Consider the following 25,006-nt stretch of genomic DNA (forward strand, 5'->3'; position numbering starts at 1 on the left):
TTCCTCTCCAACCCCACGACAATCACCTGCCGAGTCCCACCGGGTTCATCCCTGAGCCCCACCCTCTTCAACATCTACATGGCCCCCCTCGCAGCCATTGTCCGACAACACGGCCTCAACATGGTATCCTACGCCGATGACACTCAGCTCATCCTCTCCCTCACCAAAGACCCACCACTGCCAAACTCAACTTCCAGGAAGGAATGCAAGACATTGCAGTCTGGATGATCACTAGCTGCCTGAAGCTCTACGCTGAGAAGACCGAAGTCCTCGTCATCGGTACCACCCCCTCTGCATGGGACAGCACCTGGTGGTCGACCGCCCTCTGAAGCCCACCTACCCCCTCAGACCAAGCCAAGAACCTCTGCATCGTACTCGACTCATCGCTCATGATGAACCGACAGGTCAACGCCGTCACCTCAAGCTGCTTCAACATCCTCCGTAAGACCTTCAAGTGGATCCCCCCTGAGTCAAGGAAGAGAGTCACCCACGCACTCGTCACCAGCAGTCTGGACTATGATAACACACTCTACGCCGGCATCAAGAAGTCCCTACTCCGCAAACTCCAGACAATACAGAACACCACCACCAGACTTTTCCTCGGCATCCACCGACACGAACACATCAGCCAACACCTACGAAGTCTCCACTGGCTCCCCATGTAGAAAAGAGTTAATTCAAAATCCTCACTCACGCCTACAAATGCCTCACTCACGCCTACAAATGCCTACACAACAACGGACCCAAATACCTCAACAACAGAATCAACTTCCACGTACCCATAAGAAACCTCCGATCTTCCAACCTCGCACTGGCCGAAACCCTGCGCATCCACAGAGCCAGAGCAGGCAGTAGATCCTTCTCTCACATTGCAGCCAAGTTTTGGACGAGCTACAGGCAGACATCAGACGCGCCCCCTCCCCGAACACCTTCAGGAAGACCCTCAAGACATGGCTCTTCGTCTAAACAGATCTGCGGAGAACCCCTCTTCCCCCCCTCCCTCCAGCACCTTGAGACCCTCACAGGTGAGTAGTGCGCTTAAAATTCCCTGATTGATTTATTGATAATGCTTGCTGATACTGACTGACGCTGGGTGGCAGGATGATTTGGGTTGATTAACGTCTGTCAAATGGTAAGATGGCACAGTATACTGGTGTGGGTGAAGGGTGTAAACAGCGGTCTACTCAAATCATGACACATGAGGGACGGTTCTAAAGCCAAGGAGGGACAAGCCAATACCTTGCATGGCCATTGTTGATTACGCTTTCACAAAATCAACGATTGATGACCTGTTATGCTGGGTCTTGAGGTGGGCAGTCTTGAGCCTACCTGAAGTTGATTCTAGGCGGGCTGCAGGCAATGCCGAATTTTAAATCTCAAATTAAGATTCCTTAAATGCAATGCATCAAACTTTAAAAATTTGCGAATTCGCAAATAAGGGGAGCAAATTACCATGAAGTTGACCTTCATGGTAATTTGTGAAAACTTTGAAAAATGCACTAAAGTGCATTTTTCAAAGTTCCATTTTACACACGCAAATGCCCTTAGGGCATGTGAGTGTGCAAAATGTACTCCTAAGCAGATTTCAGGGGTGCAACAGGGTGTCCTTTGGACACCCCTGCACCCTTGAAATTGCATTCTTAATTTGCGAATTTTTAATGGGGAATTGCAAATTAAGAATGTATTACCATTCATTCCTATGGGCCTCTAGGGCCATAGGAATGGATGGGGAAGTTTTCCTTAATTGCGATTCTCAATTAGAGAATTGCAATTAAGGAATTTTAAGACATCGCTATTTTATAGCGATTTCTTGATGCATTGCAGTTTGCAATTCCTTAATTGCAATTCCTTATTTTTCGCAATTAAGGAATCGCAAAATGAAATAGTTGTGCATGTGCCTGTAAGTCATCTATCACCACCATTAAAAGTTTAGAACTATATCCTTGTGATAAATTCTTAAAGACATGAACCTTAGAGTCATAAACCACACATATGTTCAGTCATCTCACTCAGGAGAAAGTGGAAAATCTTATCCTGACAATCCATTCAGGGTCACCCCTGGATCCATGCCCTGCTACAGTCTTTCATATGGCCCCAGAAGTTATTGCTAAGGTCCTGACACCACTCTTAAACAATATTCTAGAACAAGGGCATTTTCCGAAGCATTGGAAAAATTCATTGATAAAACCTATCCTGAAGAATCCTAACCTGGATCCAACTGAAGTAGCGAACTATCGTCCCATCACCTCTTTACAGTTTCCTTCTAAAGTGCTGGAAAAAGCAATAAACAAAGAGCTAGTAAAATTTATAGAAATCCACGACATATTAGATCAAGCATAACATAGTTTTAGACCACGCCATAGTACTGAGTCTGCTTTAATTGCAGCTACTGAAAGCATATATACACAATTGGATAAGGGCAGGAAGGCAATATTGCCGCATTTGATACGGTAGACCACCATTTACTTCTTCAACGGTTGGCAGAAATAGGAATCATAGATAGGGCAGCAGATTCCATTGAAACATACTTGGCAGACAGACAAACAGTGATTCTAGATGAACACAAATCCCCTTCCTTTCTTAAACCATGTGGTGTACCCCAGGGGTCGGCACTTTCCCCCACCCTGTTTAATATATATGTAGCCCCACTGGCAAAGCTTATTCGCTCCTTTGGCTTCACAGCAATCTGTTATGCAGACGATTCACAAATTGTCATCTCCTTGGTGGATCCATTGGAAGATGTAGCAGCTCGCTTTAAATCATGCATGGCCCATATCATCAATTGGATGCAGAGCAATTGTTTAAAGCTTAACACTGGAAAGACGGAGGTGTTAACCTTTGGAGGGGATTCCTCTGGAATACAACCTGGTGGCCGGACTCCGCAGGACTCTGCCCTAGTCCCGTAGGAAAGGTAAAGAACCTGGGGATTATAGTAGATGACCAGCTTTTCCTGTCCGACCAAGTAAATAGTATTACGTCTTCCTGTCTCTATATGATTAAGATTCTTGGGAAAATTCTTCCCTTTATTCCGATGTCTCTCAGGAAAAGGGTAGTCACTGCATTGATCTTGTCGAAAATAGACTATTGTAACTCATCATACCTTGGGGCCAAAATAAGTCTCATACACAAACTGCAGATTTTACAGAATGCAGCTGCACGCCTACTGTTGAACCTACCTAAGTTCAGCTCCATTAGCCTGGCAATTCGAGAGCAACTTCACTGGCTTCCGATTATTGCTAGAATTAAATTTAAGTTGATGTGTATTCTACACAAGGCTTTGCACAGTAATGGACCAGGACAAATCAGACAATATGTTGAGTGCTATGTCCCATCAAGAAATCTTCGTTCCACCTCTGCATCCTTGCTAAGAGTCCCTAGAATAAGAACGTTGAAATGGGGTGGCAGAAGTTTCCAATATCTAGCCCCTTAGTTATGGAATTCCATGCCCCTACATCTTAGAACTCAAAAAAGTTTATCCCAATTTAGGCAGAATCTTAAAACCTGGCTGTTTTAATATTTAGCTGCACTATTTCTGTTTTATCCCCTCTGCCTTGTACCCTGTGTTGCGGATAGTCCAGTGCTAAGACGCCATTGGCATACACACGCTTTATAAAACCCTCATTTCAATTATTTCATTTCACTGAACATTTTTATGACTGGCAGCTTTAATGCATTTTTTACACTAATTTTACAGCATCTTAATTATGCATTTATTCATGGCTTGTCAACGCAGGCATGCAGCATCGTGGGCTACATTGAAAGTGAAGGGCATAGCATTGTAAAATAGAATTTGTGGTGGCTGTGTCAGTTTGGCAGTCAACAGACAAAAGCTGAGGCCTAAATCAAGGAGTTCTAAAAACCAGGGTGGCAACAGACTACCCACCCTGTCAAGTGATCCCCCACCTACCTGGCAGGGGTCTCTACAACAGCTTCCTTCTCAGCGCCAAAGGTATGCTAAGTCGTTGCCATATTTAAAGGACCGGCACAGAAAACACTTTTTGTATTGAGAAAATAAACCCCCAAAGCGGAAGCTTGTTATGTTAGCCATCAAAAGGTCAGCAATGTTTCTTTTAGCAACAAGGCCTTCTCAGTGGCTGCTACAAGACAGTCTAATACGCTCTCAGTGGATCTTAACTCATGTTCTTCTCTATCAACCTATAAAAAAAAACTAAAAACATTCCTTTTTAGGCAGCTTTAGTTAATAAGTGCATCAAGATTTAATTTGAAGTGTAGATATTGTGTTATGTTCCACAGCTGCAAGAAACCTTGTTGTTTGTGCGCTTTAGAAATAATAACTTAAGAGGCGTACACTGGTGGAGGCAGCAGAGATCTTTTTTATGTGAACTTGCTGTTTCACTCAACTCCGAATTGAGTGCGGAAACCACAACTTTAACACAGGGGTGCCAACAATGTATGATGGTTTGCTGACACTGCAAAACTTTAAATAAGGTCCCTGATCTGCTACTCTGTATGTTGCAAGTGGAATTGTCTATATTTTGGATCCAATGAATTACTGTTTATTTTGATCTTTTCCAGAGCATCCTACATTAAATCTGTTTAATCTGAAAGAGACACGTTATTGATAGATTCCTTACCTTAGAATATCCCCAGGCGTCAGACTGGATCCGGAATTTTAGCAGTACCACAGTTCCGGGAGTCGTCTTCGGGCTCGAAGTCCTCAGGTAAGAGGCACAAGAAGTCGACGAGGCACAATCGCTCTTCTGACTCCCCCCGACGCTCGCGCGACGCGGCCTGGGGTTCGGGCGACACCGCCCACGCAGCTCCACCGGAGCCGCGGGCTTCGCGGCCTGCTCCATACTTGCCGGTCGCTGGGCAGCACACGACGCCGGAGGATATCGAGGCCTTCCTCTCTGCCATGAGGTCGCTCACTCCTCCGTTGGGTTCCGCGACGCCTTCGGACCAAGCGGCCCGATTGGTCCCTCTGGCCCGTGAGTGTCAGTCTTCTGCGGACTGGACAGGAGAGCTTGGGGAGGCCAGTGGTCTGGACACTTCACCCGACACTGGTTTTGTCTCCCCTCCTAGCATGGCTACGGAGGAGGGGGCGGCTTATAGCGTGGTGCTGACGAGGGCGGCCAAGTCCTTGGGCCCTGAGCTCCCCGTCGCGGCCGTGAGGACTAACCTCCTCACTGAGGTCCTTAAACCGTAGTCAAGCTCGGCCGAGCCTCTGCTGCCCTTTAATGAGGCCTTAGTTGACGTTCTTCTGGGCACTTGGTCCAAGCCTGCTACAGGTCAGCCTTTGGATAGGAACGTGGCCAGGCGCCACCGCCCGGCTCCGGGCGACCCTTGCTTTCTGTCTACCCACCCCACCCCAGAGAGCCTGGTTATCCAGGCCTCTAATTCCCAGACCGCATTCCCGGAGGCTCCCCCCGATCGGGAAAGGCTCCCCCGATTGGGAATCCAAGAGGTACGAACAATACGGGAAGAAAGTATTCTCCTCCCTGAGTTTAGGATTGCGGTCAGTCAACACTGCGTGACTCTTGGGCCGCTACACCCACTCTCTGCGGGATACGGTTGCGGACGTGCAGACAGAATGCCCGGTGGAGGTCCGGGCTAAACTCGGCCAAGCCCTTGTGGAGGGCCAAGATGTGGCGCGTTATTCCATCTGGTGTGGGCTGGACACTACTGACTCACTAGGCAGAGTGTTGGCAACGACGGTGTCGATTCGTCGCCATGCCTGGTTGAGGTCCGCCAACTTCTCGGCTGACGTCCAAAACACACTTATGGACATGCCGTTCGATGGCTATCGCCTCTTTGGCGACAAGGCAGACCATGCGCATGCGCTTTAAGGACTCCATGGCTACCGCCAAGTCCTTGGGCCTCTTGGCCCGCGCCAGCAAACTGCTGCCTTTCGCTCCTTTCTTGGCCGAGGGAGGGGTGCCACCACACGTCCAGCCAGCCACGGGCCCAGACCACCGTCCAGCGCGATAGTGGATGTGGGAACCGCCGTGGCGGCGGTTGGGGACAACGGCGAGGCCAGTCCACACCTACCCCTGCAGCATCCGCCTCAAAACCTTCCTAGTCCGAGCTTTCAGGCCCATGTGATGCCAGTGGGGGGCAGGGTTCGCCATCACCACCACCACTGGCGCACTGTCACATCGGACAGGTGGGTGCTGCAAATCGTCCGAAGGGGCTACTCCCTCCCCTTTGAAGCGTCCCCTCTAGCCATGCCACCACAGTACCACCGCATGTCGAGGGATCACTTGCAGCTTCTGCAGGAGAAAGTTACGGCCCTCTTGGCCAAGGGGGCCATCGAGCGCGTTCCTGGGCCAGAAGTAGGGTGTGGATGTTACTCCCACTATTTTCTGGTGCCCAAGAAGGGCAAAGGGGTCCTCCGCCCGATCTTGGACCTACGGAAGGTCAACAGCTTCCGCCGGAAGGAGAAGTTCAAGATGCTGACATTGGCTCAGGTCTTAGCTGCCCTAGACCCTGGAGACTGGATGGTAGCGTTGGACTTGCAGGGCGCTTATTTTCACATCCCAGTCCTGTCGGCCCACCGGCATTACCTGCGGTTCACGGTAGGCCACGAACATTTTCAGTTTACCGTGCTCCCCTTCGGCCTTACCAGCGCCCCACGGGTGTTCACGAAAGTGATGGCGGTGGTCGCAGCTCACCTGTGCAGGTTAGGGGTTTCAGTCTTCCCCTACCTCGACGACTGGTTGTTGAAGGTGGGCTCGCCCCAGACAGTCGTCAGCCACCTCCAGACTACGGCCAACCTGCTGGGGTTCTCCATCAATGTGCCGAAGTCACACCTGTGTCCCTCTCAGAAGCTCCTCTTCATCGGAGCTGTTCTGGACTCGGTGCAGTTTCGGGTTTATCCTCCCGAACAGCAGGTTCGGGATATTCAGGCTCCGATTCTGATCTTTCAGCCTTTATCCCTAGTCTCGGTCAGGTTGATGCTGCGGCTTCTGGGGCTGATGGTCTCCTGCATCCTTCTGGTGCATCACGCCCTGGTGGAGGATACGGGCTCTGCAGTGGGACCTGAAGTTACAGTGGGCTCAGCATCAGGGCAACTTGTCCGACCATGTCCTGATCTCGGAGGGCACTGCACTACAGTTGCAGTGGTGGCTCACGGACCGCGATTGGGTCAGCGGCAGATCCCTCTCCCTACCCCAACCGGAGTACGTAGTTGTGACGGACGCGTCCCTCCAGGGCTGGGGGGGCCACATGGGAGAGGCGGAGATCAGAGGCCTCTGGTGTCCGGCGGAGTCCCAGCTCCACATCAACCTTCTGGAGCTGCGGGCGATCCGGCTTGCACTGAAGGCATTCCTCCCCTCTGTCCGGGGGAGTGTGGTGCAGGTGTTCACGGACAACACCACCACCATGTGGTACTGCAACAAACAGGGCGGGTGGGGTCGTGCCAGGAGGCTCTGCGCCTCTGGCAGTGGCTGGAACATCAGGGCGTGACCCTGGTGGTTCAACACCTGGCAGGTTCCCCGATTGCCAGGGCGGACAAACTCAGCCGTCGGTGCATGATGGATCACAAATGGCGTCTGAACTCGGACGTGGCGCAAGGCCTCTTTCAGCAGTGGGGAGAGCCTTGGTTGGATCTATTCGCCACAGAAGAGCACGCGCAATGTCATCAGTTCTGCACGTTGGAATTTCCAAGGCAGCACTCGCTCGGAGACGCTTTTCGTCGCGAGTGGAGTTGCGGTCTGTTGTACGCCTTTCCACCTATACCACTTCTGCCCAGAGTGCTGAAGAAGATCAGGCGCGACCGGACCCAGGTTATCCTTGTGGCTCCGGACTGGGCATGAAGAAATTGGTATCCAGAGCTACTCAGCATGTCTGTCGATCCCCCGATTCGTCTACCTCTTCAGGGGGACCTTCGCAGCAACAGGGGACGGTCCTCCACCCGAACCTGTCCAGTCTCCACCTCCATGCTTGGAGATTGAGCGGCGACAGTTGAGGCCATTTGACTTGCCTCCTGAAGTTTGTAATGTGATTCTGGCAGTCAGGCGTCCCTCCACAAAGTCGGTATATGCCTGCAGGTGGAACAGATTTGTGGCATGGTGCACAGCAAAGGCTGTGGATCCACTCTCTGCCCCCCTTTCTGAGGTTCTCCTCTTCCTTCTTTCTCTTGCCCTGCAGGGCTCTGCTCTGGGCACTATCAAGGCTACCTTTCTGCCCTTTCCGCCTTCTTAAGGCTACCTGATCAGCCTTCTTTGTTCAAGTCCCCAATTGTTAACAGATTCTTGAAGGGCATCACTCATATGTTCCCTCCTGTTCCTTTCGTGATGCCCCAGTGGGACTTGAACCTGGTTCTAACTTACTTGATGTGCGCTCCCTTTGATTCACTTCATAACTGTCCTGTCCGTCTTCTTACTATTAAGACGGCTTTCCTGGTTGCCATCACCTCTGCCAGGAGAGTGAGTGAGCTCCAGGCTATTTCCTCTAAACCACATTTCCTTTCTGACCATTCGGACAAGGTTGTTTTGCGGACAAGACCCTCTTTCCTGCCCAAGGTAGTCACAGCCTTCCATATCGGGCAGTCCATCAACTTGCCCACCTTCTTTTCGCCTCCGCATCCCTCGAAAGAGGAAGAGAGGCTCCACCATCTGGACCCAAATCGTGTGCTCTCTTACTATCTGGATCGCACGCGCCAGTTCCGGGTGGATGACCAACTGTTTGTTGGTTACGTGGGCGCTAAGAAACGACGGCGGTGCACAAGCGGACCATCTCTCGGTGGATCGTGTTGTGCATCAAGGCGTGTTACTCTTTGGCTAAAAAGGAACCTGCTGTTGGGCTGAGGGCCATTCCACTCAAGCCACGGCGACCACTACTGCCCTGGGCCGAGGAGTCCCCTTGCAGGACATTTGTCAGGCAGCTACGTGGGCCTCGCTGCACACGTTCGCAAGACACTACTGCCTAGACAGCCAAGTCCGGAGGGATGGCTTCTTTGGCCGTTCCGTCCTCCAGGACTTTGTGGTGTGACTATTGGTTCGCAGACCCACCACCGGGGTTGGTATTGCTGGGCTATCTATTCTTAGGTAAGGAATCTATCACTAACGTGTCTCTTTCAGATGCACAAGTTACTATTTGTGTAACGATATATCTGTAAGAGACATTAGTTAGTAATAGATTCCTTACTGACCCACCCATCCCCCCGTTCTGCGAACCGATATCTAGGGTTAAGGTCATCCCCTTTCAGGGCCCTAGTTTCATGGCATCAGTGTTGGTTTTTATCATGGCTCTGCGTTTCTGGTGCGGAAAAGCTGTGTATAAGAACTGACGTCAGCGTGCAAAGGCAGCGTCGAAGTACTCCGACGGACGCGGAGCCGCGGACGACGCCTACCGACGCGCATCGGTACTGCTACGCAAAAAATTTCCGGATCCAGTCTGACGCCTGGGGATATTCTAAGGTAAGGAATCTATCACTAACTAATGTCTCTTACAGATATATCGTTACACAAGTAGTAACTTGTGCGTCACAACTAGAGATCAAAAGTGATGACCTTTTCCTTTGAACAAGTCAGTTTTGTGACAACTGCTATTCACAAGGATGCATGTTTAAATCCTCCCTTTAATGCTCTGCATTTGTAGTTAGTGTAGGAAAATAGGATCTGCTTTCATGGTTACCTCCACTTTTTTAGCTGGTGTCGGTTTGTTTTTTTGGACTAGTCTTTGATCCTGCTTATGAGGACCCCAGTCACTGTGCTTCCTCCCTAAATTTGACACAGTAAGTATGTCTGTACCTCCACAATTGGCTGGTATACTCTTATAAGTCCCTAGTATATGGTACTAATCTACCCTGAGCATAGGTACACCAGGGGTCTCCCATGGACTGCAGCATGTATTGTGCCACCCATGAGAAACCACTCAAACTTAGACTAGAGGCCTGACATTGCAGCCTGTGTAAGCTGGTGCTAGTTCAACTTATGACAGCTAATCATTTTCTAATATCTGATTTCAGGACCCTTAAAACCTTTAAGGCCTTTAGGTCCTGAACGAGGCAGGGTGCTGGGTTGTAAGCAGGACACCCCTACTAACCTCTGAGTCGATTATCTGGGCTTTGTAAGTGTGGTCAGCCATTTTGATACATATAATGGCCATCCCATCACTATGTGATGGCGAACGACCTAGTGGCTTTGTCGTACCTGGGCATGGTTGGTATCAAACATGTTGGAATCATACCCCAACACTGTTACCTGTGTTGGAGGCATGATTCCATGTACTAGAGGGCTCCTCTGGGAAGCCCCCAGTACTCCCTGTAACAACCTTCCAGGGTCTGCCAGCAAGCTAGTGTGGCTGCCGACCCCAGGCACGATTCTCCCCTCCTTCTGCTGCTGCTAAGCTGAGCTCGAGCAGGGGAAGGTAGGACAGCAGATTTCCTGTCACAGGGAGGTGTTATCACATCCCAGACAGGACTTAGTATATTGGGAAGGGGTAGCTTGTCAGTGCCCCCAGACTGCTTTGAAGGGCACATTTGGTGCCCTTCTTGCATACTCCGGTGTGAGTCAGTTCAGAGTCCCCCTGTCTCCCGCTCTTGTGAGAAACTGGACTAAGGACATGGGAGTATCCTCTACTCTGTCCATCCCCTCCTCTGGGACTCAAACCTGAAACCATATCACTCTTTGACCGTCTGGATACATGGACTTCGCCTGGAACCAATACTGCACCAAGGAAGACTCCTGCTGTTCTGCAAGTCTTCTTCATCTGTGCTTCTCCCAGGATCATCAACAGACATGTGGACATCAAGGACCCCCGAAGGAATCTCCCTTGGAGTGAAGGGGTCCCTTCGCAGCATCTGCAGGCACAGCAACAACGCTGACCGGTCGTCTGCTTCTGATGTCCCACGGACTTCCAAAGGCTCAGCAACACAGGGGGTCTGCAACTCCCTCGAGGCCTGACCTGTCCTGTCTGCAAGTGTGTGGCCTGTATCCCTTGTCTGAACCACGGGTACCGAACCCCTGTGCACCGCATCAACTTTCCATTGCAAAGGCTTGTTGGCTCTGCACTCTAGAGATCTTCAGACTACAAGAAGCTCCAGCCTCCAGCATCTCTTCCTGCCAAGATCAGCATCCTCCATTCATCCTCTGCACCGTGGGCCTTCATCTTTAGTGAGCTACTTGAGTTCCTCTTTAAACCCCTGTACCATTGGGTCCTAACGAAGGTCTTCCGCTTCAGTGGGCTCCCCTGCTTGCTTGGGACCTATCCTGCCTCTCCAGCTCCTGGTGAGCCCTTTGGACCGTGCTGGTTTCCAACGTTGCCCCTTCACTTTACACGCCTGTAGCAGCTGCCAGGTCTTTATGGCGCTCCTGCCGGACAACTACACACCTGGTTTTCGACTTCCGATGTGGGACAGTTTGTGCATGGCTCCTGGTCTCCCTCAGCATTGCCTGGTCCTCACATTGACTAAGTCACTGTCATCACTCTTGAACCTCCTGACATCGGTGGGCAATATCTTCTGTGCCTCCTGGTCACTTCCGAATGGCATAGACTCTGTCCCCTCTGCTTGCAGGTTCTCCTCTTCAAGAATCCTCCCTTAGATTCCACCCGACTCCTGCACAGTCTTCACCAGCGGCATCTTTTCTGAAGTCCTCCATTGTGGTCTACGGTGGTTTCCCACGTCACTTCGCACCTATGCAGCTTCCGTTGTGTAGGTATCCTGGTTCCTGGGGTATCCACAGGTCGGGTAACTCTCCAACCTTTTGTTTTCCACAGGGTTTCTTCAGGGTCCACTGGGAAGGTTCTTTCTTCTTCAAAACTGCAACCGCAACTTTCTCATTGACTTCTATTCCACTCTGCACACAGCATCCGTAGGGTTATTGGGTACCTACCTTGAGTGTGTCCTTGTGTCCTCAGTCTTCTGAGTCTTCTGGTCCAAGTCCCCTCTATGGTCGCAGTTCGCATTCCACTTGTTTAGTATATGGTTTGGTCACCCCCTGGAGACCACTGTATATTGTGCTTACCTATTTGCAGTATTGTGTATTTGTGCTGATATCTTCTGGTAGGATATAGTCCAATGTGTTAGTGAGATTTGTGAAATAAATAGAGATTTCTATATATTCACTGTGTGGTTCTGTTCGTTTAACCTACACTACATGGTTAGATCTGGTAAAACAAGATGCATAATACTCCTTCTGGATAAGCCTGAAGGCTGCTCGCCACAGCTACCACTTGGAGAGCTTTCTATTGTTGTCCAAGACCACTAAAATTACCATAAGGGTTGCCTGGATTAGTGCAAGGTGCTTCACTTAAATAAATGTGCACCATATACTAAGCCAACCTTATACAGTTAGAGATTTGTCTTTGGCATTTTTCTGGTTTAGTTCCTTTCACTTGTCACTGGACATAGTCAGATCATGAGTTTAGGCACTGTGTTTATTTTTTATTTAACCTAGGTAGATGCTTATGTTGAAGCTTAACTATATGAATTTCTCATCAGCGCTTCCTCTACAGAGCTGTTGATGTGGTCCTAGAGAGATTTTAGGGAAACAAAACCTAATTGTGATCCACACTAACAGTACAGTCACCATATGCCACATAAGTGCAATATTAATTCAGGAATTCAGGATCTATGGTAGATTTTTAAGATATTGACATGAGATAAATGTCCATGAAATAATTTACATAGTTCCCGATTTGTGTGAAAATTCAATATGTCTTTCCCTCATGGTTTCATATTGGATCCCTTTATACAATATGCTAATCAAACTTGCGCCCAAGTCCCTTCAAAGGAAGCCTAGCATTAAGGCATCTGGTTACTCCATCGCACTGCATTTTTGATGGTCAAGGTTCTTTAATAGCTGTGGAGCAATCTGGTGCATAACTGTAGTCAGGCTCTATTAACGATGTAATGGAAGCAACGCACAAGTTATTTACCTTCGGTAACAATATATCTGTAAGAAACAGTAGTTAGTGTTAGATTCCTTACCTTAGAATATCCCCAGGCGTCAGGCTGGATCCGGAAAGTTTTAGTCAGCAGTACCCTTGCGTGTCAGCGGCGTTGTGATCGCCGGGATGACGTCGTCGGAGTACTTAGAAGCTGCCCGCGCGCGCTGACGTCCGTTCTGTACACAGCTTTCCACGCCAGGAGCGCAGAGCCATGATAGAAACCAACACTGGTGCCATGAAACTAGAGCCCTGAAAAGGATGTCCTTCACCTTAGATATCGGTTCGCAGAACGGGGAGGATGGGAGGGGCGGTAAGGAATCTAATACTAACCACTGTTTCTTACAGATATATCGTTACCAAAGGTAGGTAACGTGTGCATCTGAAAGAAACAGGTTAGTGTTAGATTCCTTACCTTAGAATAGATACCCCAGCAATACCAACCCCGGTTGTGGGTCTGCGAACCAAGATCACACCAGAAAGTCCTGGAGAAAGGAACGGCCGAAAAAGCCATCTCTCCGGACTTGGCTGTCCAGGCAGTAGTGCCTAGCAAACGTGTGCAGCGAGGCCCACATAGCCGCCTGACAGATGTCCTGCAAGGGGACTCCCCGACCCAGGGCAATAGTAGCCGCCGTGGCCCGAGTGGAATGGGCAGGAAGCCCCACAGGAGGCTCCTTCTTCGCCAAGGAGTAGCAAACCTTGATGCACAAGACGACCCACCGAGAGATGGTCCGCTTGTGCACCGCCCTTCCCTTCTTAGTGCCCACGTAACCAACAAAGAGTTGGTTGTCCACCCGGAACTGGCGTGTGTGGTCTAGATAGGAGAGCGCACGTTTTGAGTCCAGACGGTGGAGCCTCTCTCCCTCTTTCGAGGGATGTGGAGGCGGAAAGAAGGTGGGCAAGGTGATGGACTGCCCAATATGAAAGGCTGTAACCACCTTGGGCAGGAAAGAAGGACGAGTCCTCAGAACAACCTTGTCCGGATGGACAGAGAGGAAAGGAGGTTAAGAGGATGAAGTCTGGAGCTCACTCACTCTCCTGGCAGAGGTGATGGCAACCAGGAATGCAGTTTTAATAGTCACAAGACAAAGAGGACAGTTATGAAGTGGCTCAAAGGGAGCGTACATCAGATAAGTCAGTACAAGGTTCAAGTCCCACTGAGGCATCACAAAGGGAACAGGAGGAAACGTGTGTGATGCCTTTCAAGAATCTATTTACAACAGGGGACTTGAAAAGAGAAGGCTGATCAGGAAGCCTTAAGAAGACTGAAATGGCAGAGACGTAGCCTTTGTTAGTGCTCAGAGCAGAGCCCTGCTAGGCAAGAGAAAGAAGGAAGAGGAGAACCTCTGAAAGGGGGGAAGAGAGTGGATTCACAGCCTTTGCTGTGCACCATGCCACACATTTGTTCCAGTTGCAGGCTTATACCGATTTTGTGGCGGTACGCCTGGCTCCCAGAATCACATCACAGACTTCAGGAGGCAAGTCAAATAGCCTCAACTACTGCAGCTCAATATCCACGCATGTAGGTGGAGACTGGCCAGGTTCGGGTGGAGGACCGTCCCCTGCTGCTGTGACAGAAGGTCCTCCTGAAGAGGCAGACGATTCAGGGGATCAACTGACATGCTGAGTAGCTCGGGATACCAGTATCTTCATGCCCAGTCCGGAGCCACAGGATGACTTGGGCCCGGTCTCGCCTGATCTTCTTCAGCACTCTGGGCAGAACCGGTACAGGCGGAAAGGCGTACAACAGACTGCAGCTCCACTCGTGAGGAAAAGTGTCTCCGAGCGAGTGCCACCTTGGAAATTCCAACGCGCAGAACTGATGACATTGCGCATTCTCTTCGGTGGCGAATAGATCTAACCAAGGCTCTCCCCACTGTTGAAAGAGACCTTGTCCCACGTCCGAGTTTAGACGCCATACGTGATCCATCATGCACCGGCGGCTAAGTTCATCTGCCCTGGCATTCAGGGTACCTGCCAGGTGTTGAACCACCAGGATGACTCCCTGGTGTTCCAGCCATGTCCAGAGGCGCAGAGCCTCCTGAAAAAGGATCCACGACCCCACCCTGCCCTGTTTGTTGCAGTACCGTATGGCTGTGGTGTTGTCCGTGAACCCCTGCACTACACTTCCCACGACAGAGGGAAGGAATGCCTTCAGTGCAAGTCGGATTGCCTGCAGCTCCAGAAGGTTGATATGGAGCTGGGACTCCGCGGAGACCAGAGGCCTCTGATCTCTGCCTTTCCCATGTGGCCCCCATCCCAGGTGGGACGCATCTGTCACTACTACGTGCTCCGGTTGGGCTAGGGAGACGGCCTGCCGCTGACCCAATCGTGGTTTGTGAGCCACCACTGCAACTGACTCGCAGTGCTCTCCGAGATCAGGACGTGGTCGGACAGGTTGCCCTGATGCTGTGCTCACTGAAACTTCAGGTCCCACTGCATAGCCCGCATCCGCCACCTGGGGTGATGCACCAGAAGGATGCAGTAGGCCATCAGCCCCAGGAGCTGCAGCGTCAACCTGACCGAAACTCGGGATAAAGGCTGAAAGATCAGAATCAGAGCCTGAATATCCCGAACCGCTATTCGGGGGATAAACCCGAAACTGCGCCGAGTCCAGAACTGCTCCGATGAAGAGGAGCTTCTGAGGGGCACAGGTGTGACTTTGGCACGTTGATGGAGAACCCCAGCGAGTGCAGGAGATTGGCCGTAGTCTGATGGTGGGAGACGACTGTCTGGGGCGAGCCTGCCTTCAACAACCAGTCGTCGAGATAGGGGAAGATATAACCCCTTATCTGGGCAGATGAGCTGCGACCACCACCATCACTTTTGTGAACAGCAGAGGGGCACTGGTGAGGCCGAAGGGGAGCACGGTAAACTGAAAGTGCTCGTGGCCTACCGTGAACCGCAGGTAGGTCTGGTGGTCCGGCAGAACTGGGATGTGGAAATATGCGTCCTGCAAGTCCTTTGCCATCCAGTCTCCAGGGTCTAGGGCAGCTAGGACCTGAGCTAAAGCCATCATCTTGAACTTCTCCTTCCGGAGGAAGCCGTTGACGTTCCTGAGGTCCAAGATAGGGGGTAGGCCTCCTTTGCCCTTCTTGGGAACCAGAAAGTAGTGAGAGTAGCAACCACGTCCTACTTCTGGCCCAGGAACGTGCTCGATGGCCCCCTTGGCCAAGACGGCCGTCACCTCCTCCTGCAGAAGTTTCAAGTGATCGCCCCGACATGCGGTATTACTACAGTGGCATGGCTGGAGGGGTCGCCTCGAAGGGAAGCGAGTAGCCCCTTCGGACGATTTGCAGCACCCACCAGTCCGAATTGATGGTACGCCAGTGAAGAAGGTGATGGGAAACCCAGCTCCCCACCGGCGTCGAATGGGCCTGAAAGTTCAGACTCTGAAGGCTTTGAGGCAGATGCTTCTGGAGTAGATGGGGACTGATCAGGCCTCTGACCCCTTGCACCGCCACGGCGGTTACCACCTCTGCCACCGCGTTGAGGATGGTTCTGCGGCCTGTGGCTGGACAAACGTGAGGAGGCGCCCCTTCCTTGGCCACGAAAGGGGCGAAAAGCAGAAGTCTGCTGGCGCTGGCCCGACAGGCCAAAGGACTTGGCCGTAGCCCTTGGCCGTAGCCCTGGAGTCCTTGAAACGCTCAAGCGCACTGTCTGCTTTGTCGCCAAAGAGGCGACGGCCATCGAAGGGCATGTCCATGAGTGTGGCATGGACATAGCCCCAGAAATTGGTGGACCTCAGCCAGGCGTGGCGGCGAACCACCACCGTCTTGGAAGTCGCCCTTCCCAGCGAGTCCATGGTATCCAGTCCACACCTGATAGAATAACGCGCCACATCCCGCCCCTCCGCAAGGGCTTGGGCGAGCCAGGCCTCCTCCGGGCACTGAGGCAGCACTTCTGTAACTGAGTGCACGGACAGAAAGCTAGGATCGCCCGGAGCCAGGCGGTGGCCTCGGGCCACGTTCTGATCCGCAGGGGGGCACTGTGGAGGGCTTGGACCAGGTGCCCAACAGAACGTCTGTGAGGGCCTCATTAAACGGCAGTAGAGGCTCCAAGGAGCTTACTGGTGACTGAAGCACCTCAGTGAGGAGATTAGTCCTCACGACCGCCGCAGGGATCTCTTAAGCCAAGGTCTTGGCTGCCCTGCGCAACAACACGCCATATGTAGCACCCTCCTCCGTAGCCACGGAGGGAGGAGAGATGAATCCAGTGTCGGACGAAGTGTCCAAAGCACTGGACTCCCCTAGCTCATCTGCCCAGTCCTGGTTCAACTGGCACTGCTGTGACAGACGGTCCTCAGACCCCTCCCAGTCTTCCCCTTCATCCCTGTCCTGGTATACAAGCTGGAATGGCAGAGCCGGGTCGTAGATGAAGGCCTCACCAATCGACGCCGAGCGGCTCCGTTCCAACGACGGACCCGGACCGGGGCTGAAACAGCGGAGGAGTCGTAATGTCAACTGGCGTCGACCGGGATCTAGGCGCGGATCCCACAGGGGATCGAAGTAGACGATGGCGCCGGGGCCGTAGCACCCGAAGGCTCTGGGGCTGGAGCCACTGGCCCGCCGAGGCCCCCAGTCAGGTCTGCGGGGGCCCGAAGGCGCGCCGGCAGCCCTTAATGGAGGGAAGGGAGTCCTCATGCCAAAGAGGAAGTCACAAATCTCCTCCAGCGTCGCTCGCAGGCCAAGTACCGCAGGGTATGGGCCTCGAGGCAGCGCCTGCGGTCCGACTTGCGGGAATGCTCCCGCCTAGCTTTCGAGGTCAAGGCCGACAGTCGGGACACGACTTGTCGTCGTGGTCGGCCCGAGGCAGTAGAGACACCGACGGTGGGGTCCGGTCACCGACATCAGGCGTCGCACGGCTTAAAGCCAGGCATCCCTACGGCACCAGGAGTCAAAGTCGACTCGAAAAAGAGAACCAAAATAGATTAAAAAAAAGTTAGTCAAAAAGTGACTAGAGTAGTGCTCTTCTCGGATCTGTGTTTGCTGGCGCGGAAATAAGAAGAACTGACGTCCGCGGGTGAAGTACTCCGATGTTATCCCGGCTATCACGACGCCGACGACTGACGCCGAGCCGCAGACGATGCCTACCGACGCACAAGAGTACTGCCTTTGAAAACTTTCCGGATCCAGCCTGACGCCTGGGGATATTCTAAGATAAGGAATTGAACACTAACCTGTTTCTTTCAGATACCCTGATATCCATATTATCAGTGGTATTCAACATTTTTGGTTGACTTTTCAGTCATATCAGCAGAAATCTGATTCCATACCTGCAAAGTTCGCAACAAAGTCTGCACTGGGAGGCTGTTGTTCCAGAAATTGTTTAAAGTCATTTTATTCATTTTCTTCCTCCTGCTCAGGAGTTATCCAGATTCACAAGCATAATATGCATGTCATCATTGTTCTGTGACTAGTGAAACCATACAATTTGGCTACACTTGAAGTTCTTTAGCAAACCAGGATAAAATTCTGCTTCTACACCAGGAATCTCTGAACTTGTTTTCTATTATTTCTAGTCCTAGAATTTGTTCATGTTCTTCCTTTATTTTGCTCATTGGCTTTAATAGCTTAATGTTTACTTTGCCCGATTGATGTGATCTTTATGTGAAGCTTTGCATTGTTTTTCTCTTTTCACTTCAATGCCAGCAGTGTTTACTTTGATCGCTACTCTTATTTTCGCTTCTTGAGGTAGAAGTTTACACACTTGCAAGGTTTTTCAGAGGCACAAGGTTATTTTTTGGCTGTTTCCAGAATAGTATGCCAAACATGGTTTCGGAGTTCCATTGAAATCAGTCAAACTGTATGTGTTGTTACTTCCCCCTAGTCATTCCAATTTCCTAAGTGTGCATTTGCATATGCTGGAAGTGTAGTTTGTTGCTAACTAACTCTGGGTAGATTGATATCCATATATTAAATTCTGGCATTAATTCACTCCTAGATTATCTTAGGCCATATTGTTTTAAAGACAAATGTGGGTGCCTTAGCACTTTTGGGTAACAGCCTCTACCACAATTCTGCTTGGCTGCTACTTGGCAGGTCTGTGCTGCAATGGAAAACACCTAAAGTGATCCTTTTGTTGTTTTTGCCTCCTTCTTTTTCAGGACTGCTTACTAAATAATTAAAGCGTCTAAATCTGTTGAAGATCTCATTCTGAAAAAGGGAATATTGGTTATCTGTAACATGTGTTCTCCCTCATGACCATTTTCCTGTCTTTGACACAAGACCTAATAATCCTCAGTAAAATGTAAAAAACAAAGCTTGGGTGTCAGTAAGGTTTGTTGATAACATACTTACTTAAGAATGCTCTGAGGCAATGGGCAAAAAAATCCAGCTTTGCGCACGTACTTTTCCTCTGATCACCAAGTCTAGGTAACAAACACTGCATTTCTAATCTCCTCTGGACATGTAATACACATAGATGTATACCTCTGTATAGGCTATCAATGCTGGAGAACTAGTGTTACAGGTAAAGATTTTTTGTACTTAATTATTCTGTGTGTTGATGTTAATAACTTAGCAAGTTTGGCTTCTTCTTTATACACTAGTACTAAGCTTTTAAATGTTGGATGGGTGGGGTGCATTGTTTGCATTTTTCACTTAAGCTGTTTCTCTGTGTTTGTAACGCAGTTCCTCCCAGGTGAATGATTTGTTCCACGGTCTCTCAGTGGGCATTTCTCTTGGCCACTTCAGCCATTCAACCACGTAAGACTATATTCTTCACACTAAATTCTTGGCGAAGGGCCTTCTCTTGTGGTGGAAGCCAGCCACTTCACTGCTTCTGGGGCAGAATATGGGTTTTGTTGATCATTTTGTATACATCTTTGCTTGCCATAGCATTCTTTTGCGGCAGGCTATCCTGGTCCAACTGCATGCGGGGCTGCTTTGGGTTTTTCTGGTGTGCATTCAAATTAATCGTCCAACAGTGTCACATTTTCTTTTGGTCCAGAACAGTTGTTAGACTTGGAGGGTTCACTGTTAGACATTAGTCTGGTTATTAGTGGTATTTTAAGAGGATAATAGGTTTGTCTTGACTAAATTCAATACCTATAGTTATCGTAGAGGATGGTTTTGAACTTTTTGCCATCTTTTAATTCTACAAAGGAGTAAGGTAGTTCTACCGTATCCGAATTTGTCTATGTAGTGAACCCACCATTCACCCAGTCCAGAGTATTGGAGTGCAATTGATGGTATTACGGTTTAGGATTTCGGCAAAACAGCTCTTGGAAAAGTACACCATTTTAACATTGTTCAACTTAAGGGGAGGTCATTAGTGAAGTAGTCAAAACACTGGATGGCTTTAGGAGTCACCAGTTATTACTGTGCAAGCAATTGATTTCGAGATAGTTTAGGGATCTATAACTAGTCAAGACCTTATAGTGAACAGTTCCTCTGGAACTCTTTTAAAAGTGTTGCTCCTACAACTTTCACTTCAATGCCCTCACTACCTAAACTATTAGTATTTAATACTGGCGGTATAGGTGTGGCAAGGTGCTTCCCTCATTTTCCTATGTTCTTTATGACCATGTAACCAAGCAGGTGGTAGGCCCCTTCTCGTTTGTTTTCCTTTCCATCAGCTGTTAACATTGAATGACTATGCAGATTGGGGCATTGTGTGCTTTTCACCACTTGGAGCACTTCACTGTGCCAGTGTGTTTCTGTCCCACTGCTTTCTCTTACTTTTGTGCAGTCTGGAATGCTGAATGTTTGCATTGCATCCTGGTCCTTTTAACAGCAGTATGGTCAAGGTTTCGAGGGCAGATGTATTGCTTGTTGGAAGATGGACATAAATCATGGGTGGCCTCACTTCTGACTTGATTGTGGGTGTGAAACTGTTGCTGTACCCTGTGATCTTTCTATAATCCTGTTGATTCACTCCAAATGAATAGCATGTTATTGTCTGTCTTCTTCATATTAGAACCCTTTCCAAAAACCTGGTGAAGAATGCAAAAAAGACAATTGGTCGCCAGTATGTAACGCGAAAGAAGTTCACACCACCTACGTCCGAGTACCGGAGCAGCCAGCAGTCCCTGGAGGACAATGAGGATGAGATCTCAGGTGGGGAGGAGGCTTGTATGTTATGCTGAAGAAAGTTAACATAAAGAAACACCTTCAGAGCAGTCAGATTTCACAAATCGATCTGTCATATGGTGATTACATCGTTGGGTCCCATTTGTCTGTCCAGTCTGACACCTGCATGTATAGGAGATTTTTGCATTGCATGATTAGTAGCTGTTGTTATTATATTTACATTAGTAGGCCCTCCCTTCATTGCGCTTTGACATCCTTTCCTGCTGTACCTTTTTTGCCTTCCAGTGGGGGAGAAGCCCTTAATCTCCATCTGACTTCCTTCTTTTTTCATTTCCCTTTCCTACTTCCATCCTTCTGGTCCTCTTCTGTAATTGAATCTTTTCTAATGTTTTTGTTTCTTTCCCATTATTTGTTTCTTTTGCCTTCCTTTTCCCTTTCAACAACCCAGTAGATTTACCCGTTTCTGCTCCATTTGAAATTCCTTCTTGCCTGTTTTCTTCTCTTTCTTTCGATTCCTTGCCCAATCTTGTAATTTAATCAGTAAAGGTTGTGATAGACAGGTCAGGCTGCCTCAACCCATACTTTATTTTGCCCAAAACATTCTTCCTGTTCTATTTTTATGTTTAAATATGCTTGCATTGAAAAAAAATGGGGAATATCAAAATGTTTTAATGATTTTCCCTGCCTGCCTTATCCAGAATTCAATTCCAGGACAGGTGCATTTTTGTGACAGATTTTTCTCATATAAGTTCTAATCTGATGGGGAGATCTAGTCGCGGATTCCTTACTTTAGAATCCTCCTCAGGTGCAAGACTGGATCCTGACATTATTCCATAGCACGTCCGCGCTCTGGCAAAGGGCTTTGCACAAATCCACATAGACGTCGTCCACTGGATGTGATGTCAACAAAGTCCATATAACCCCAGCACCTACATCAATTCCTTCTTTTCTGCTCTTGCAACATGGATGTGGAGCGATTAAGGCTGTTAATTTCAGCCCATCTCAACATCTTTTTTTTTTTTAAACAGTTTTTTATTAGAAACAAAAGCAGCAGTAAAAACATTACATTGACAGCTTAGGCAAAGATGCTCAAGAGATTACAGTTATCTTCCCCATCCGTGATCCGGCAGGAGCCCAGGGTAGCACATTTCAACAATTACAGAACAATCCAAAGGAGGGTCACATATATGGTCACGGGTCAGGAAACTTCAACAATGCATAGCTAATCCTGATTGCCAATAGTATGTGCCATCATCTCATCGGCACCCTCCTCCAGCCCTAAGAGTCTTTCCCTCCTCGCTTCCACTGTCGGAGAGACACATATATCCCCTCTATACTTATTCCAGCGCCCCCACTTGTGATCCCTTTTACGTGGACATCCCCTGCCTTTATATACTGTTTTTTCGGCAATCATGGCATGATCCATATCTTTTGCCCAATCTCTCAGCAGTGGTATGGTATCCGCGCCCCACTTCTGAACTATGTTTTGTTTCGCTATTCTCCACCCCATCGTGGCCCATGTTTGTTCGTCTTGCGTGAGGTCTGTTGCCTCCCAAACATTGAGGAGACACAGTGTGGGAGATGGGAGGATTGACTTGTCACAAGTCCTACTCAGTTGTCTAGTCACGTCCCCCCAGTATTGCTGTATTTGAGGGCAGCCCCATAGGATATGTAGGAATGTTCCCGTCTGGTTACAGTGTTGGAGGCAGAGAGCATTGGGTCGTTTACCCAATCGATGGAGCAGTGTGGCATCAAAATATACTTGATGAAGAATTTTAAGCTGCATCAGGCGAAGCCGTATCGGGATGACAACCTCTCTAACCAGTCCTCATCGGCTTGCTCTCCCAATTCAACCTCCCAAGACGCCCTCAGCTTCAACACATCTCAACATCTTGTCTAGAGAACACGGTGCTATTTTCAGAAGATGTAATTTGGGTTTAAACCCTGCAGAACATATGATAGACAGATGTCAATCACGGATTCGCATACCATATGTTTGTGGTGCTTCGGAGAATCTGCCAATGTCTTTGTCCGAAGGCATTAAAAGAGCACTGTATGAAGCTCCTGGTGGCGCGCTTTTCTGAGAAACTGCAGCGTCGACACTCCTCTCCGAAATCCATAGACCGGTCGAGGATTCGTTCGGGTGAGGTGTCGCCTCTGTCAACGTAAGGGAGGGCTCCGAGATCCCAACGGTCCTCCAACCGTCAGTTAAGAAGCCGAGATTGTCGAGACAGCCCTGATGCACAATCCTTTGGGCTTCACACCTTCGGCGCCTTTCACCTCCTGAAGTCGGCGCCGCTGACCCTTGCGCTTTGGTACCCAGTCAGCCGGCGGCATCGGTATTCCTATTTCCGACATCAACTCGATGCCTCTACAGCGTCGGCCGCGGTGCCGATAGTGTTGGCTTCTTTGAATTCTCCTTCGGGTGTTTTTCTGCCCTTGTCTACGTGAATGCACAGTTTAGAAACTGAAGAGGAGAATGTTGGGGATGAAAATCCTTTGCATGATTTTGTCCAGCCTCTTGTGTTTGAGAATTAGCTGAATGAACTGGGGGAGATTAGTACTTTAGAGACCTCCCCAATTTCAGATTTGCTTTCCCCACCTCGTTAGGCAATGGAAGAAAGTGCTTCATTGGCTGAAGTATTGAAAAGGGCCGCTGTGGTGTTTGATTGTCAATTTCCCTTAGTGGAGTTATCCACAGATTCCTTGGTGAATATTATTCATCAAGGCCAGGCAGGTGATTGAACCTGTGCTCCCCTTTAATGAGTCTCTGTTTGATCTTCTTTTAGGAGCTTGGGCAAAGCCTGTGTCAGGAGCAACCCTACTCACAAGGAACCAGGTCAGTTAACACATTAAAGAGACAGCGGTTCATGTGGACAATGTACAGGATACTTAATAATGTGGGTGCTCAATGGCAGTTACCAATTGTATACAGATGTCGGAGAAGACGGCCAATCACACAGAATGCAGTACATAGGCCAATAATGTTAGTGTACATTTTATATTTGTACTGTAGAAACAAAAGTGCTTGGTGTCCCAAGTGAACTAGGACCTATGTTACTAGAGTGATAATTTATAACACATTTTGAGGTTTCACAATCAACAAAAATGACCATTAGTTATATGCATAGTCATTGTTCCTAGCCTTTTACCACGTTTGTGATATTTGCACTAACATCATTGGCCTGTGTACTGCATTCTGGCGTGATTGGCCTTCATCTCCGACATCCGTATACCAATGGTAACCGCCATTGTGCACCAACAATATTAAGTACCCTGTACGTTGTCCACATGAGCCGCTAGCTCTTTAATACGTCTTCCATTAGTTCCATCAGGCAAGGAAACCAGATGGTTAGAAACTTGTGGGAGATACATTTAACACTACTTGTGTTATAGGTAGGTTTTCACATGCCTTATGGGATTTCGTGGTGCAGAGTTATTTCAGGTGGTGCAAGATGGCTGGGAGGCAGAAGGATCCACTATAAAATGTGGTATGGATACTACAGATTCTGTGGGTAGAGCCATGACTCAGCTGGTTGCTTCTGCGCAGGCATGCATGGCTGCGTCAGTCCGGATTTTTCGAGCCTGTGCAGGAGAGCCTTAAAGATATGCCATATGAGGCTGATTCAGTCTTAAGGCGATTCAGAGCTACCCAGTGTGACAAGTCCACTTGAGTTTGGTGTTGATCTTGTGTAGAGAGGTATCTACATGACTGAGTTATGTTTTAATTCATCCGGTAGGTCCCGGGTAGTATTTTACTTGATTCAAAGGTTATTGAAACCTTGAGTTTTTTATTCCCGGGCTGTTAAGATTACAGAAGTTATATTGCATGAAAAGTGGTTTTCTAGGTTATTCTGCTAGCTGCAGTAGTGCAGGGCACTTTCGTTCATAGTTTTTCAGTGTTTAATTTTTTGCTACATTATTTATCTGAGCCCTGTTAAACCGGTTTTTCAGTTTGAGTTATTCTGTAGAAGTGTTTAGGCTCAAGAGTTATACCTTTGTGGTATATACTATACCCTAGGTGGGGTATTCTTTGTATGCTGTTGTCAGCATCTTCAAATGGGCTGAGAGGAGTCTATTCAGCTTGTGCTCGGTTTGTCTCATGTTGAGTGTAATGTAAT

At 49.1% G+C, this 25,006-nt stretch overlaps 1 protein-coding gene across 8 annotated transcripts in view; it reads left to right on the top strand.

Moving 5' to 3' along the window:
- SBF1 (SET binding factor 1) overlaps window positions 1-25,006 on the top strand; it is a 1,591,024-nt gene that overhangs the window by 1,026,413 nt on the left and 539,605 nt on the right. For 4 of the 8 annotated variants that reach the window (XM_086918836.1, XM_086918839.1, XM_086918838.1 and 1 more), the window contains exons 25-26: window positions 19,485-19,559; window positions 20,773-20,912. In XM_086918836.1, the coding sequence (XP_086774962.1) occupies window positions 19,485-19,559; window positions 20,773-20,912 (215 nt within the window). The remainder of the gene's footprint in view (window positions 1-19,484; window positions 19,560-20,772; window positions 20,913-25,006) is intronic. The other 4 variants (XM_086918837.1, XM_086918842.1, XM_086918841.1 and 1 more) reach the window with 1 other exon arrangement.

The sequence above is a fragment of the Lissotriton vulgaris genome, chromosome 1_1 (genome assembly GCF_964263255.1).
Source record: "Lissotriton vulgaris chromosome 1_1, aLisVul1.2, whole genome shotgun sequence".
Lineage (NCBI taxonomy): Eukaryota > Metazoa > Chordata > Amphibia > Caudata > Salamandridae > Lissotriton > Lissotriton vulgaris.